Below are 17,203 nucleotides of genomic sequence, written 5' to 3'. Positions count from 1 at the left end.
GATTTTAAAGTCAACCTAAGTGATAATGTATCCGTGTTTTTATACCAAGTTAGGGATTTAGATGCTTTACTCCCCAGGAAAGAGGGGAGATAAGAAGTGCAGGACACAGGATATAAAATGGAATGAATTATTCTTTATTGACTGGCATCCAGATGTTACTCCAGCCCTCTCTCTCTTTCTCTCTCTCTCTCTCTCCCTCTCTCTCTCTCTCTCTCTTTCTGTCTGTTTTCATGCTGTGGCTGAGGTGAGGTCAGAGTTGGCCACCAGTACCGCCAGGAAGAAAATGGTGAAAAAGTCAAGAGGGGAGGCAGAGAGAAGGAAGAGGGCGTAAAGGCAGAAAGAAAAACAGACAGACAAATGGGGTTAAATAATGGTAACCGCTGCGCTTCAACATCTGTGCGCCTCTCCTGGCAGAGTTACTGCGGTGAAGAAGTCACACTACCAGCCACAGCTGGTTCATATTAACAACAGGCAATTTGTCACCTTCAGCTGAATTCCAGCGTCTCTCTCTCTCTCTCTCTCTCTCTCTCTCTCTCTCTCTCTCTCTCTCTCTCTTTCACACACACACACACACACACACACACACACACACACACACACACACACACACACACACACACACACACACACACACACACAAAATACTTTCCCCTCTTCTGTCTTTAAAAAATTAAATAAATAAAAAATACGATGACGTTTATGCTCGTGGCTCACACTTTTATATTTCTCCAACACCGTCTCACAGTGGAGGAAAGCCAACACTGCAACATTCACTTAACATCTTAAGGGTGACATAACACAATAATGCAACCAGAAATTCTTCATCTTAGCACCCCAAAAAAGCAAGTCAGGGATTTTTTTGCTATATTTTCAGGTTTTAATTTCACATTTTGTGTTTCAAACAGAGTTGTTTTCATTCTTGCTCTGGCTCCTTTAATGTCCCCCAATGTGTGAGGGTCCAGAAAAAAGAAAACGTACATTTTGAGGAAGTAGCTTCACCAGAAACAGGAAACCCGACACTGCAGTTCTATCTACTAAGACAAATTGAGAAACACTGAGCAGACAGATGGAACAAACTTCTTGAAAAGACTTTGAACATCCCCTGATGAGCCCACAAATTCGATCATGGAATCGCAGCGATTTTATTGTCTTTTCTTTATGTTGACTTGGATATTTGTAGTTTTCCTTTCTTCTCTGTGCTCAGGAATGGATGAAGCAAGTAAGTCATTCAAACCAAACTATGTTCTGATTAACATACTGTATATTTGACTGGCATGTATTAAGTTGTATGAGTCCTCATTAATTGTTACAAAGCTGAGAAAGTTTTTTTTGAGTCACTAATTCTTGAATTATTTTCAGCTAAAGAGATGACTTAAATCAATTATTTGATTATCAGAATTGTTGTCGATTCATCTTCTGTTGATCGACAAATTGATAAATAAACAGCCATGATGTTGACCTCTGTGTTATATCCCCTCACAGAATTATCCATGAACACCACAGTCTTTGTGGCCCTTAAAGGTGAAGATCTCAACATTTCATGCAATGTAATGATACCAGCAAACCAAAGTAAGGACACGATGATATGCTACGATAATTCCAGTAACCAGATATATAGCTGTGACATCCCTGATATGGCTGGCCAGAAAAAAAGTCTTGACGTGACATTGCAGCTGAAACACGTGAACAATTCAGGAGAATACCATTGCAAGTATAAAACAGCCATGGTGCACTGGTTTCTTCGAGTGAGAGGTGAGTACAAAAAGAAGAAACAGTGAAGTGGCAATAGACTATTATAGCTAAAAAGACCTTGTGACATGTGTAAAACAGGTTCATTGCATTTCTTCAGCTTGTTTGTTGTTTCACATATTCAAATTAAAGGTGATGATATAGTGTGATCTTAACTTTGTGTATATTCAGATACACAGGCTTTGGCTTGTAATCAGATAGCTTTAACAAGTAGAATCTGTACTGTATAAGGAAGTGCTCCCAAACCTTTCTGACCTTTGTCCTCTTAAAATTAAGCAACATCGACTTGCGACCTTGTCAGACATTATGGTTACTTTACTCTAATGGAGATCTAAATGTTGACTTGTAGTGACTTCCACATACTTACACTCACACTCACACAACACTTAAATAGTGTGGTTAAGAGCGTGGGTTTGTCCATGCAACTCCTCCTAGAAATTGTTTCTATACAACTAAACTGCAACAGCAAATATGTTTTGTGGGAAACATAATCGCATGCGCAGAGGTAACATATTCTTTAGAGAATGAAGTGCTACAGTCATTGACAATAGCAGAGCCACTAGGAGGTGGGTGGGGTCGGTAGTGGTCATAAAAACCTGCTACCCTGGTTTTGATTAAATGTAAATAAACACGTTGTGTCTGAAGTCACTGTGAACATTTTCTGCTGACTATTAAAAAAGTTTAATGATGCTGTAGACACCACAAGTGGATATTGCACTGCAAGATCAGATATGGTGGTGAAACAAATATGTAGTCTCTGATCATTTTACTTACACCTATAGTATCAGTGACCGGTTTGTGACTCGCCAAATACTTAAATTACCAAATACCATAAACTTCCTCATTACGTTTACAGAAAACATAATCCCATTGCAATTATGTTTCCTACAAAACATAATTGTGCAAATTAATATGTAAATGTAGTTTCTGACAGACATGCTTGGTCACAAGACTATAGATGTTAACAAAAAACAAAAGTTATGCTTGGTGCAAAATCACTTAAATTGTTGAAGAAAGTTGCAAGTTGATTATTTACACGTTTGTTCCTGAGCAAGATGTTTGTTTCTTTGTGAGCGTTGGCAGGTCCACAGAGGGCATGCCGTGCAATGTGTTTGTTTCAAGTGGATCCTTATTGTTAGTATGGACAACAGTAGTGAGCAGAAATATCCGGTATTCCCCAAGAAAAATCTGAAAAAATAAACATCACTTTGTGTCATGTTTTTCATCCTTATCCCTTTAATCATTTTGAGACCACTGAAATTTATCTCTATATCTTGGGACTCCAAAGAAAAACACTGTTGGTACCAGAAGAAATCTGTGGGCTAATAGTGATGCAGACAACATATCCAGTTGATCAAAACACATGCAAAAAGCTGATTGATCTTAAATATTTTTAACTAATGGATTAGATGCTTCACAGATGAGGAATTTCTCAGTCTACCTCTGTTGTCCAGTTATGGTGCATACCTGGCACAGGCTCACACTGAACACTGTGTGTTTTCCAGTGAAAGGCTACGAGATTGTGTCGGATTACACAGGAATCATCCCAGTCGCTGTTATTACTTGTGTGCTTCTGGTTTTCAGCGCGGTTGGGTCAGTGTATGTCTTCAGAGGACATTGGGTAAGATGTATCCTACTCATAAGCTGGCAGAAGTTGAGAAACAGGATGTTGTACATTTCTAAAACTATTGCTTTGTCCCGTCTCCTTAATGTTGAAGTTACAGTTCAAAACATTAGTCGATTTATGTTATGTTATTTATGGTTCAAGGATTTACTGAGGGTCATTTTTCATGAATCAATTGAGAAAATAATCGATAGAATAATCAGTCATGAAGATAATCATTAGCGAATGCTTGACCCATGTCAAGTTCGAGTTTATCAGTTTTTAGTGTTTTCCAGTGTAGCCAGCTGATGCTCTCCCCACCAGCTTCTTTTAAAGTGTTCTCAGCTGGAGACAGATTTGTTGCAAATAGGCAATAGCTCTCTCAAATCAGGTAGTTTTCCTCTTACTTAGCTGTTATCAAGCCAAAAGAGCCAACTGGATATATTTGTGATCAAATTAAACCTTCCCTTCATAAGTAAGAAAATTTTGAAAAAAGTTGAGAATTAGCAACTGAGTAACTGAAGACTGTACTGTCTGGATTTCGGCCTCACAGCAGTTCTCAGACTGCTTTCTTTGAGATCCTGGTTGAGATTCATCTACTCCCTAATTCAGGATCAAGTTCAGTTCTAGTCCTTTCGGATCTTAACGCCGCCTTTGACACTGTTGACAGTGCAGTTATCTCTTTAATAGTAGGTCATCACTGTGATCTAGCCAGATTATGTTAGACAAATTCAAGCATCTAATAAGGAACTCACAAGTCACAAAACATAAGGAACTACTGTGGGGTGAATGCATCACAAGGAAATCCTCATGTGCTTTAGTCTTGTTTCTGTGTTATCCCATTTATGTCATTGTTCTTTCTTTTGATGCATTAAATTGTCATTTTTAGAAAGAGCAGATTACTGAATGTGGCAAAACAGCCAGAAAACAAACACAGAGCAGAGAAGAAAGGGAGGCGAGAGAGATGGAGGAAGAGAACTCAAAGGAAATAACAGCTCCCTCCACATCTTTCTATGCTGTAAGCACCTTTCTACTCATCAGTGTATATATATTTCACTTGTGCCAAGTCATTTTTGTCCTCCATCATCCCTGCATTCATATGTTCATTCTTCTATTATGTCAGAGTCTAGAGCCTCGGCCCAGGTCCATTTATGAGGTGCTGGACCACTCAGCTGCCAACAGAGAGCCTGACAAAAAGAAAGCTAAACCCAAGAACAACGAACCCCAAAAAACAGTCAGTGTGAACTCTAGATGCTTTGTCACATTTTCTGTTGTGAGTGGAAAACAATGACACATGCAGTTGATGACCTGTCTTCTTCTTCCTCCACAGACGGCGCAAACCACACACCAGGAGGAAGGCATATTTGAGTCTGTCTATGAGAACTTTTGAATCATAAATAAATCTAATACATCACTGTGATATTAATATCAGCAGCTAAGATCATCATTTGCTTTGCTGTGTCATTGTTACCGGTTACTAGCGGTACAACATATTCTTTAAAAGTAGAAGTAGAAATCAGAATGTAAAATTTTTTTGTTACATGTGTTTTTGAAGAAGTTTTTTTTTTAAGTGTTATCAGACAAATGCACTTAAAGCACAAATGCAGAAGTATTCACTATGCAGTCAAAATGGCCTCTATCAGTGCTTCGTTATTATGGATCATACTGTTTGACTATTTGTAAATGTATTTTGCTGTTTTCCGACTTCAGAAACTGAGGAAATAAATCCTTCCTTGTCACAAGTTTCAGTTCGATTTCTGGCTAGTAAACATTATATCTGCATTTTCTGTGACTTATCTCCTTATTTGGGCATTTTCCTCTCACATAACCTCCACCCTTTGGACAAAACTGGCCAATGAAATTGCGAGGTCTGGATTCTACGAGCCAATGCCAACGCTGCTATTAGTTGGACTTCCTGGTCTGTTTAGGTTTGTTTTGCTACGTTGACCATGGCTGCAGAGGGCGATTTTTTGGCAAGATACCGTGCTGTGTCAAATAAACTGAAAAAGTAAGGCGTTTGATTACAGAAATTCACTTTGATATAGGTCAGAAAGTCAGGGATTTGCGTAACGTTACTTAGCTTTAATGTAACGAGTTATACGGCCAGTGCTTACAAGCTAAGCTAACTGTTAGCTTGTCATTAGTGTCAGCTTCGTGTATTAACTTAAAGCAAATTGATTCAGGGTAATCCTTTACGTGACTATCCTGTTGATGGATTTTAATATAATTGATAATCGAGGCTTATGAAACGGAGTTAACAGTGATGTTAGGACGTAATTTGACTGCTAACCGTGGTAATGTAGCTAGACATTATCCGTGCTAGTCAGCTGAGCATAGAGACCAAAGATGCCTCTTCAGTCTTATCTTCAGCTCGATTACATTTGACCGAAATTAAGTTGAGTCACGATGATAACTGTTTAATTGTGTAAAGAATAATAGAAAACTGACAAATTTGCATTTCTTTGTCGCAGACGTTTTCTTCGGAAGCCCAATGTAGCGGAGGCAAGTGAGCAGTTTGGTAAGTGCTCATCTGCTATAAAGCGTCAAAATAACGCTGCTTCTTCAGCTTTGTTTCGTCCTGTTTCTCCACCACACTAATTGTGTATGTCTGTCATTAACCTGTTTCTTATTAGTTTGTCTCTCATGTGCTCTTCCTCCTGTCCGTTCAGGTCAGTTAGCCAAGGAGCTAAAGCAGCAGGACTGTCTGCAATATGCAGCCTTCTGTAACCTGGCCATGGCTCGGTGAGAGGACTCATTTGTCTATATACTTATGTGGTTGGGACTGGGCCCCTTCTTTCAAATTAAGGACAAGCTTTATGCTACAGTACACAATGATATTTTACACAATAACCAAATCCTCTCATCACTCCCTGCACTGGCCGTCACAAGAAATCACCACAGGGTGAGAGAGGTGCTGCTAATTGGCCCAGAGGGAGTCTGTGTTGTTCATTGTGATAACATGTTTAATGTTGATGTGTCAAGTGGTACATCTGTTGTTGTTGTTACACATCCTGCATGTCTTGACCACAGGTGTGAGCAGACTCTTTTTAATGCTCCTGGAGAGGCATTGGCGTTAACTGATGCTGCCCGCCTCTTTCTCTCGTCTGAGAAGGAGAACAGGGCCCTGCAGGCTCCGGGATTTGATGAGCACCTTCAGGCTGCACTCAACTGTTACAGCTTTGCAATCAAGGTACACTATTACTCCTAGTTTTGTGATATTTGTAGTTTGTAAAGCAACAGTTGTGCTCTGAAAGTGTGAATTTTGTAGTGTTTTTATCCTGTAAGCAGGTTTTGTGTAATAGGTGAACAGGGTGTGTAGAATAGATTTTGGTGTGCATTCCTGTGTTGTGACCACATTGCTTTAGAGACAGTAGGATAACGCTGATGTACAAATGGCTTACAGGTGTACATTGAGATGAACCAGCCAGTGATGTCAGCCAGCCTGTGTCTAGAACTTGGCAACGCGCTCAAGGTAAGACTTTGGATCAGAGCTTCAAGCTCTGAAGTCCCATAAGATGAATGATTTTGATTTAAAGCATGTATATTTCATCTGACATTAATCTCTGCCCCTCTTCTGCCTTCAATAGGAGATGAACAGACCAGGAGAGGCTATTGTTCATTATCAGCGGGCTGCAGAGTTGCAGACGCAGACACCGATAGAGGCGCTGCTATCAATGGGAGAAATAGCCACATGTAAAATTCTCACCCGTGAGTTCAGTCTATTTATTCTTTTTTTTCTTTATTTTAGTTGCATGCGCTTATAAAGCGGATTTGATTTTCTGTAGCTTAAGTTTTTCTCCTCTGTTTCTGCAGGTGACTATGACGGTGCTTTGTCGGTGTTCACAGAGATGCAGCTGATGTGTCAGGAGAGAGGGCTGCAGCTACCAGGCACCAGCACCCCTGTTGGTGAGACTGTGCATTTATCTACCTGCTCCACCTGTTTAAAATCATTTGTGTACAACTTGTTACATGGATCCTCAGTGATATGATTTTACAAATGCAGGCTACACACGGTATTTAAAAAAAAAACAACAAAACATTGGCATATGAACATTTTGATCCTTAAGATGAGAACTTTTACTTGGTCACACTGTCTGGAAAATTGTTAAATAATGTACTCCATTCACCTTCTGTGTCTTTATTTCCCTTTATTTTCCAAGGTGCATTTCTGGACATTGTAGCAAAATGTGAGATCTCCAGAGTGCTATTGCTGATGCTACTTGAGGTAATTATACCAATTTTATATGGTTTTATATATTTTCCAAAAAGGAAAAACCCTTATTTTAGAAAATATGAATCAAACCAGTTATTTAATTAATCACTACACTTATGCAAAACTTTATTTTTTGACAGGCTTTTATTGACAGTTGTGATGAAATCTTGTGAACCCTGTGCAAAATACTTTTACCACAGATGCACACTAACTTGAATGCCTGCCAATATTTCAGTGACCAACATCCATCAACTGGTCAAAGTGTAAACTGCCTGAAAGGAGAACAGTTACATTTTAAGCATTAAAAGAAGTAAACACCTTAACATCAGCAAAGCTACAGAAAATATTGCATTACTTATTTTAAGAGTAATAATATTAGTACTTTGATTATTTATCCCACATCTGTTTCTGTAAGTCTTGAAAAAATTTAGGATTGTTTGTGCAGCCAGACTTATATGGTCCAAATGTGCTGTTTTCCTGTGTAGCCTCCACCTCAGAAGTTGTTACCTGAACATGCACAGACCCTGGAGAGATATGCATGGGAGTCCTTTGACCCTCACAGCCAAGGTAACTGCACCTCAATATTTACCTATTTTAGAGGCAAAACATTTGAAAAAATTGTTTTGTAAATCCTGTGAGACTTTTGTTTGAAGTAGTGTAAACATGGTTCTTGTCTTCTCCTTCAGTGACCTTCCTGCCCGAGAATGTTTTCCTGCTCCTGCAGTCAGTAGTGGTGAGTTTCATCATACACATACTTGAACAGTTCACAGGATTTCCTGATCTCCCCTGCCTCATACAGGAAAAATAATGGTCTTCATGGCCTTCACATGACAGTGATAAATGTTCTGTAGTTTGTCTTCCTTTGCCAATGGAATGAAAATTTTCTGTTTGCAGCATTTGCAGTGGTGTCTGTTATGAGACTTTTCCCTTTTTCTTTCACTGCGAGGCAACTGAAAATAATAGATCCTGATTTATGTTTATTCACAGCTTTAATAAAATTAAAGCAATAGAAAAACATTCTTTCTGTAAAGCAACTTGTTCTGGTTGAGCAGACTCTATTAGTGGTATTGAAATAGTTTTAAGAGAGCATAAACATTGACAAGACTCTGAGAACTTGTCAAGGTCATCTGAATCTGCAGTTATGGTTTTATTTGTGCAGTGTTTTAACAGCAAATCTGTTTTGCAGATGGCGTGTCAGGAGAAAGACACAGAGTCCCTCAAGTCTCTTCAGACTGAGCTGTGGTGAGCATTTGAAAATGTTAATTTCCATCATGTGGTGAGGGTTGAGCAGCATTTTCATTGCTGCTTAAACTTAATTTTCCATATTTATCATGTGTTTGTGGGGGTTTTCTTTCTCAGGCCACTTCTGACAGCTGAGCAGAATCACCTTCTCCACCTGGTGGTGCAGGAGCGTATCACGCCGTCTGGCCAAGGCATTTAGTACAGTCCAGTTTTTACTCACTTCCTCTGGGAACGATACTTTATATAATGGAACATTCCTGTTTCTGACTGGGTCTGTTGTAAGGCCCTGAAGAAGTGCTGTTTTCAAAATTTCAGTGTTGTAACTTGCACTCAGACAAATGCATGCAACACAAAACTTTGCCCTTATTAGGCAAAGTCATGCAGGTTTAGAAATCAGCGAAAATCCAATAGCATTGTGTAGAACTGTATGTTGTCCTGGTGTGAAGATTTTTGTGAGGATGCTGACTTAAGACTAAATTGAAATAATTTTTAATGAAATCTCCTGTGCTCTTACTCAAGTGAAAGCTACAAAACTGGACCAGTTGATACATATTTATTATGTAACAGTAACTGTTTTGGGTCATGTTTTATTTACAGCTGTTTAAAAGATGAAACAGGATCAACTTGTGTTATAATTAGTTTTATTAATAAACGATATGGCTTTTATTCCAATGTAATTACAAACAAAACCTTCTACTCTATAGTTCTGTAATATGGTGAAATGAAACACCAATGTCCTCCATCCCTGGTTCACTTTATGTTCACTTGTACAAATTGCATGTACTTTTCTTAGGATAGCAGCCAACTACAGACACAAAATCAAACATGATTAAAAAAAACACTCCATACAAATGTTACAAAAATATAATGGTTACAATAGATTAAAAAAAGGATACACTATACTTCAGTTGTAAAATAACGATACATGATTAAAACTACTTGTACTGTAAATTAAGGCTTGTCTTTCCTGATTGTTCAAGTTCTGCAACAGGAATGTTTTTGCCAACATGCCGTACCTTCTCAGATACAGTATTTTTTTTTTTTCCACTCCTCAACTGGAAACCTGCAGTAGTAGCTGTCAGCCTCACAAAGGGGTTGTACAGGATGATAAGCACGTTTGTCTCACAGAATATATTCAACTACTACATCTCAAAACAGCTTTTAATGAGGGCATTACCCTTGTCGCACCAGTAACTTTGTTAGATTCCGAAAGCAGTAGTTTGACACTTTGGGATATACACTTATTTGCTTTCTCGCTGGGTGTTAGATGAGAGAATCAAAACCACTCTCATGTCTCTACAGTAAATATGAAGCTACAGCCAGCAGGCTAGTTTAGTTAGCTAAGCACAGAAATAATTAAGCGTTAGCGGTGCCAGTAGCCAGATTGCGTTACTCTTGGACAGAGCCATTACTTTTGTTCTGTGTATTATGTCCCAGTGTTTTCACTGGGACATAATACACTAAGCTAAGCTGCTGGCTGTAGCATCACACTTAACACACACAGTGTGTTGAGTGTGGTACCGATCCTCTCATCATTCTTGCCAAGAAAGCGAGTAAATGTATTCGTCAACATGTCAAACTATTGGGTGTGAACTGAGTCCATCAAACTTATATGAAACTACCTTTTAAAGACTTTGGAAACAACTGACCTATTATTTTATGGCCATAATGCCATGAAATTAGCCCTTGGGTTGCACCCTCATGATCACAACCCCGATTTTGAACCCCATAGTGCCCTACTCTTCAATATTGCCCTGCCCTCCTCTCACTTTAATCAAACAAATTTAAGGACAAACATGTTTCACATAAAATTCAGCCCTTCATGTAATGTTAGCTTGAGTTCTATTTCCATTTCTAATATTCAAAACATAAACAAATGGCTCTTGTTAGTGATTCAATGCAAGTCTCCCATTTTCCTAGCTGCAGATGTAAGTTTTGTTCTTACAAATTTTGAAGCAAAGCCCATTCTTTAATTTCACCTATTCAAAGAAACACAATCCCAGCCCTGCCCTCACCCCTCTTATCCTCTCACTCGCTCTTCTTCCGCAGGACAAGGTAGGTGATTGCTAAGAGGAAGGTGAGGACAAAAGCGATCCAGGCCAGGATGTAGGAGTGTCCATACCCTCCGTCTGTGTCAGTGGTATGAAACTCAGCCGTGTAGATCGAGGCTGCTATCATTACACATAGGCCTGCAGGAGAGAAGAGGGGAATATTGTCACATACGCCACCAGACGAGGCAATTAAGAAGTAATTACTTTTCCTATTATAAGATAAAGCTCACAAATTAGAAGTGTAGCAAACCGCTCCACTACAATCACAATGAAATGAGAAACATGACAGTTTCACCTTACTAATTTTCCGATGATATAAACTCACGAGAATACATTTAAAAATCCCATTACTTTTGTTCTGTGTACATTTATTATGTACCAGAAGCAGTGCCACTGATAATCCATAATGAATCCACTTTATTTAATTATAATGTGACAAAATTCTCATATGGAGATATTATTCAGTTTTACCTAAACCTGTCACAGCATCTCTAAACACTTAATAACATTTTTAAATATAGTATTGTGCACTGATAAAACACTGAAGTGATATCCCTAGAGTATTTTCAAAAATCTAGTGAATATTGTAAGTTAATGACAGAGGTGAGGCATTGATGATTATTATAGTCTTCTACCCATGTCACTGAATGCTAATTAGGACTAGAGCTGAACAAATTAGTCGATTTATCAGTCGGTTGATTGACAAAAACATGAATCAAAATACTTTTAATATTTGATAACTCATTTAAGATATTTGATGGGCATGTTTCACAATTTTATGATTATTTAATTGACAAACCATTAATTGATTAATTGAGAAAATAGCAGATTAATCATTAGTTGCAGCCCTTCACTCCTCCTCCCCTGATGCATCAAACAGCCTCTCTCCTCCACAGATATTTTATTTTATTTTGGTTTCAGACACATTTGAATGATATTTATCATCCATTTAAACATCCAGTTTCAACCTGCATATTCTACCAAAAAATGCTCTACGTTTACAGGAGCAGTATGTTCTGAAAATGCCATCTCAGTGTGACATTTAATATAGTGAGCTACAGGCTGAGCTGGTTAAATCTGTAAACGCAGTGTATGTCTGGACCTCTAATTGGCTCCTTTGAGTGTAGCTCCAGACATACACACATATTGTTTAGGGGTCACAAAACACACTTCTTAATAAAAGACTTAACTCTCTGCTCTGCTCTAATAAGTTGGAAGCTGATAAATGTTATGTTGAAAGTCTAAAAGCACAAAGGTTTCATATCACTGTCGTCCTTGTGTCAGTTTTAGCACACATCCTCCTTAGAGATGTAAAAATTTCAGCTATAAGAAACAAGCAAATAAATCTGTATTTCTTACAGCTGTAGGTCAGACATTTGACTCCGGATTACTTACAGGCGATTAGCTGTAAAATGCCAGTAAAGGTGAATCTCTGGCCTTTGGGCAGGGTGAACAGCTGGGCCACAAACACAAACAAGGCCAGGATGGCAAAAATGCAGGCCAGCACTGATGTAGCCTGCACCGTCTGGAGATAGTCTGCAGCAGCAGGACAACAAAACACACATACACTCAGTGAAGGATCAGCTTTAACACATATATTGCCATGTTCACCTCAAAGCAATGATTAAGTTTTATTAACTGATCTCGTAACACTGTCAATGTTCACGTTACTAATAATTTATGAATTGAACTGTAGAACAGTACCAACAATTTCATTAGCATATGATCTAATTTCTGACCAGTTACAGTTACCCGCCTGATCGGCATCCTTTCTGCTTCTACATCTTTACATCTGGAAACTCTTGTCAGATCAAGTAAACATTTAAATTGTATTGTGACAAAAGTAAGAGTTTACCCTCTGGGTAGTTTTTCAGGTTGGTGTAATGCCAGACTGAGTTTGTCAACTCCCACCTGCCCCACAAGTCAGTTGATACTGTACTGGTGATCCACCAGGCCTTAAGACACAGAGGACGGTAAGAATAAACACAGACATACAAAGTTTGAATCACATGTAAATTAATAAATAATGATAATTATAAGTAAAGGTTTTGCAGATTTACTGTATCAACAAATGTTTGAACTTGTCTTTTCCCACTTTCTTGTCATCCCCAACATATGCATGTCCTAGTGCTGACGGACCCAGTCAGCGTTTTTAAAAATATATATACTGGACAATTTTGTGTGTCGGTGTGTATTTTCAGCGCTGTGGGTGGCAAAATACACCCCCCAAGTATATTTTGACACGTGACTCCTGGGTATTTCCAAGTGATGTAATGACACGTGGTGTACCGAGCTTCCATACAGAAATTGATATTGTTTGGGGTTTTTGCATTTACTCTGAGAAAACGTGTGAGAACCTAATGTTGGCACTGATAAACTCATGTGAAAACTCCTGTTCTTCCTCTCTGCCCAGGTGTTGATCCTTTAAGGAGAAAAGAGAAAATCATATCCACTCACATTATCAATGGTGGCCACCAGAAGCAGGATGATAGTGGTAATGTGCAGAACGACGATTCCTGCCAGCATCAACATTGTGGCCCTATGAAAACTGATAAGACGGAAAATGCGGAAGGATGCACATCATTATTTATTTTCCATGCACGGACTTGCGTAACAAAGGCTGGTACGTGAGGACGCGTCAATTCACACACACACACTCACACATCTGTCCCAAATAAACTCTGTCTCAAAAGAAAGAAAAAAACTAGGAAACGAAAGCCGCTGCATGCAAGTCCAAACTCGCCCCAAAATTCTCGCAGACGCATTTTTGAATAACTCACATATCTCACGCCAAACGCATCACACGTTCCCTCTTAGACATAAGTGGTTTTACGCGTCAATTTTGTTTTTCTTTTAAACTTATTTCCTATAAATACGCAGTTCCGATGAATTGTCATCCATCAGAAGCGCCCAGAAATCCTTCCATTAGCTTAGCGAGTGTTTTTTCATGGCCTTAAACCGCTTCCGTCGACAAGAAAGGCGCATTTGTTTAGACGGCGTTAGGGCATTCCCAAATGGGAGCCGCTCCGTCACACACACAGGCCCTGTACTATAGTCAACAATTTTGAAAAGAGCGCGAGAATACGAGGACAGAAAATAACAATAAACACACCTCTAATTTCTATACCTAAATATAAACACTAGTGACTATTCAACTCCATGTAAAACTACAGAGTTTGGAGCCATGCGTCCTTTTAATACTTTTTTCTTTTTGCGCTCATATTCATTTCTTCAAAGCGCAGCTGGAAGTCTAAACTACGCCTAAGTTCACTTTTCTGGACTCCAGAGGTCAAAACACACACACACAAGACATGCGTAAGATAGTTTCACACAGTATTGCCCATAAGATATAACTGTAATAAATATAAACAACGTGGATAAACGTTACCTGAAAGCGCTTTAACGCACGGCCCCGGGAGTTATTTGGGAATGTGAAACACTGTAGACCCACCCAGCTTTGAATTCGCAGCACACACATCACCCTGTTTTCCCTCTCCATTCCCTCTCTTTCCCCTCACCAAGCCCCACCCATGAAGTTTCAAATGGTTTTTTTTTTTTTTCCTTCCCCAAGTGAAATGTCCAGGCGAACCAAACGGCTTCGGGTCCCCCCCTGCAACTCCAAACTGTGCTTAAAGAGGAGGAAAGTCTGGATTTTTAACACCTTAAACTCCTTCAGATGTATTAGTGCGTCTACTCTATATATACTCTATATATCTCTATACTTCTGCTACAGGCTGCTTCAAACTGAATTCTTTTGATTCAATACATCACCTAGGTGTCTCATCTTCATAATAAACTGGCCACAACAGCTTTAGCTGTGCTGCTTTTTCACATGAGATGAAATATCATTTTGGTCATGCGGAAATATGTCTTGCAGAGCAGCGAAAGCGTCCCTTTTATTTGTGCTTTCAGGCTATTTTCACAAACTTGCCGGTTCATTATGCATGTAAAATGATTTCTCCATAGATGGGACATTAAGAAGTGATATGTACATCGGTACAGTGTGTTATGAGCCCCAGACACTGGGGATGTCTTTGTCTCTTCGGCAGCAGTTACGCTTAGATGGTGACTTGTTTTCAAACAAGTGAAAATAGAGATAAAATATTGGCTCATGCAGATGAAGTTTTCAAGGCTTCTAATAGATTATTCGGTGAGTCAGTCTCCTCACATTAGACAGAGTGAAGTTTTGCCATAACAGGATCAGCAAATGTCTAATGTGTAACCAGGTGAAGGTTGACAAGGACCTGTGTGAGATCCTGATGGGATCCTCAGTGAGATTCTCACAGTCTGGATTAGGAAATTGATAAATACAAGCCACAAAATAGACCCACGTGGAAAAGAACAACTGTGTCTGTATAATAAACCTCAAACATAGTCAGAGTCCAGTCCTGTTTATTCTTTATTTTAAATTCATTTTAACCCCCCCCCCGTACTACCTGAGGTATCGCTGAAATACATACAAAGACATCATTAGTGGTCTGCTGTGGCATGAAATGTTTAAACTTGTTCTTCCCTACTTTGTTGTTATTCTCCACATTTATGTACCAGTGTAGACAGATTTATTTTTCATTTATTGTCTCTTTATATGAGCTCTCAATAAGCCAAAACCACACTGTTTTTAAAAAATCTTTTTATGGCACCATGTGTATGAAAACATGGCAGCTATTTGGGTGGCAAAATACCAACTATACATACACACACACACACTGACATTCAAATCCTGGGCATTTTCAAGTGGTTTAATTACAAATGCACTGGCCTGAGTTTGCACTGGAAATGTAATTCATATAATATGTAAAGGAACCTTCTTCTGACATTTACAAAATAATAAGTTGACTGTTAGACATTTCGTTTTTCCTCCGTACTCTGGCCTCTGTTAAATGGGAACACAAATGGGTCAGAGTGAACAGAAAAATAAAAACTTCCATTATTGGTGGTGGCCACCAGAAGAAGGATAGAGTTTATTAACATACTAGACTCTTCAAATAAAGACAAAGTGTCATATTTTAACCACTGACAGTCAAAATTTAAATAGATAGGTGTTATTATTGGCTGTAGTCCAATAATACCATGCTATTAGGGGATTACTTGGCAGACAGTGCACGTCTGATAAAGCCTTTTATCACCTGCCTCGGATAAGAGAAAGCTCAAGTGATTATGGGTCTTCTCATTTCTACAAAGGAGCTTTAAAGAAGAACATTAAAAGACTATTTTTATGTTTACAAAGTCTTTTCTTCTCTGGCAGGCCTCAGCTCATCTCTGCCTCTTTCTTATCTACCCTCAGGCTGCAGTCTCTCAGTGCAGACCACATGGACTGAGGAAGTCTTGATCCAAGTACTACAATGGCTGCCTTATACTGCTGGAGGTGGGATGAAGATAGATACCATAATTGCTTCCTTTGCTCTTTCACTGGCCACTCCCTCATTTGTTGACAGTACAGATTCACCCAGTGTGAGCCTGGAAATATATCAGGTCAGTGGCTCACACTGACACTTTCCCACTCAGGTCATCTGTGTGTGGTACAATAATATGAAGCCAGAGTCAAATACCCTGTTCACATGGCTCGCTGCCAAAAGCAGGGAAGAGGGAAGGTACAGTATGTACAGCTCCTATGATTTAAGTAAAACAGGAAGAGGAATACATTTTCCTGTGGTTTGGCAAGCATCTGCGCTTAAGGCTCCCCTCTTCTACAGTAGTTTGTAAGTTTCATCAATGGACTGAACAATCTTTAGAGATGATGCTGTTTACAGACTCAAGAAGTTGGTTGGTATTGGTAATTTTGCATGAAAAATCACATAAATGTTTATCAGAATCAGAATTAATTCAATTTCTGTCACTTGACTAAAAGATTTATTAGTATCAACTTGTATAAGTTCTTCATATGTTTTAAGTATAAAATCTAAATTTTTAAAGTAACCAGTAACTATCCCTGTCAGATAAATGTAGTGGAGTAAAGTGTACAGTACTTCCCTCTGAAATTGTGGATTAGAAGTATAAAGTAGAAGGAGTAAGGTACTTGCGTAAATATATTTACTATCCACTACTGGATAACAGTGGTACAACTTTGAGGAAACACTTTATTGTGCAGCGGACTATATAATGTATATTTGTATTGATCTTTATATTTTTAATACCCACAGAACAGCTGTACGTGTTGTTTTAATGTGTTCATTATTTTGAAAACTGAATGCTTAATTCTGTGACTTGACTGTAATGGTAAGACATGAGAGGCACAGAAAATCCAGTATCTGTGGATCAGACCCATTGAAAGCAACCATCTTCTTTAGAGTGTAAATTTCTCACAAGTTCTGTGTTACATAACTTTGTGCAATGCTGACTGGGAGC

The 17,203-nt window shown here is 38.8% G+C and overlaps 3 protein-coding genes across 4 annotated transcripts; 2 read left to right on the top strand and 1 right to left on the bottom strand.

The window, feature by feature from the left end:
* The first annotated feature begins 1,025 nt into the window (after positions 1–1,025).
* On the top strand, positions 1,026–5,094 carry LOC121180265. Of its 2 annotated transcripts, none has more exons than XM_041035521.1 (6): positions 1,026–1,219; positions 1,483–1,569; positions 3,255–3,370; positions 4,242–4,370; positions 4,476–4,586; positions 4,683–5,094. In XM_041035521.1, exons 1-6 carry the CDS (start codon positions 1,126–1,128, stop codon positions 4,740–4,742), a joined length of 597 nt encoding a protein of 198 aa, XP_040891455.1. In that variant the 5' UTR covers positions 1,026–1,125; the 3' UTR covers positions 4,743–5,094. The 2 variants fall into 2 exon arrangements, with proteins under 2 accessions (XP_040891455.1, XP_040891454.1); XM_041035520.1 differs by having other exon boundaries at positions 1,483–1,752.
* Positions 5,095–5,253: 159 nt separating this feature from the next.
* On the top strand, positions 5,254–9,667 carry zgc:101679 (uncharacterized protein LOC450058 homolog). Its single transcript, XM_041035519.1, has 12 exons — positions 5,254–5,360; positions 5,824–5,870; positions 6,022–6,094; positions 6,383–6,542; positions 6,756–6,824; positions 6,940–7,060; positions 7,166–7,258; positions 7,513–7,577; positions 8,051–8,132; positions 8,252–8,298; positions 8,752–8,807; positions 8,925–9,667. Exons 1-12 carry the CDS (start codon positions 5,302–5,304, stop codon positions 9,004–9,006), a joined length of 954 nt encoding a protein of 317 aa, XP_040891453.1. The 5' UTR covers positions 5,254–5,301; the 3' UTR covers positions 9,007–9,667.
* A 136-nt stretch (positions 9,668–9,803) lies between these two features.
* On the bottom strand, positions 9,804–14,382 carry emp1 (epithelial membrane protein 1). Its single transcript, XM_041035523.1, has 5 exons — positions 14,247–14,382; positions 13,316–13,406; positions 12,714–12,813; positions 12,254–12,394; positions 9,804–10,996 (listed from the first exon to the last, which is right to left on the bottom strand). Exons 2-5 carry the CDS (start codon positions 13,388–13,390, stop codon positions 10,836–10,838), a joined length of 477 nt encoding a protein of 158 aa, XP_040891457.1. The 5' UTR covers positions 13,391–13,406; positions 14,247–14,382; the 3' UTR covers positions 9,804–10,835.
* Between the last annotated feature and the right edge of the window lie 2,821 nt (positions 14,383–17,203).

This window comes from Toxotes jaculatrix, chromosome 4 (genome assembly GCF_017976425.1).
Source record: "Toxotes jaculatrix isolate fToxJac2 chromosome 4, fToxJac2.pri, whole genome shotgun sequence".
In the NCBI taxonomy this organism is placed as follows: domain Eukaryota; kingdom Metazoa; phylum Chordata; class Actinopteri; family Toxotidae; genus Toxotes; species Toxotes jaculatrix.
The sequence above is the reverse complement of the archived record's forward strand: the minus strand, read 5'-3'. Positions and strand labels throughout refer to the sequence as shown.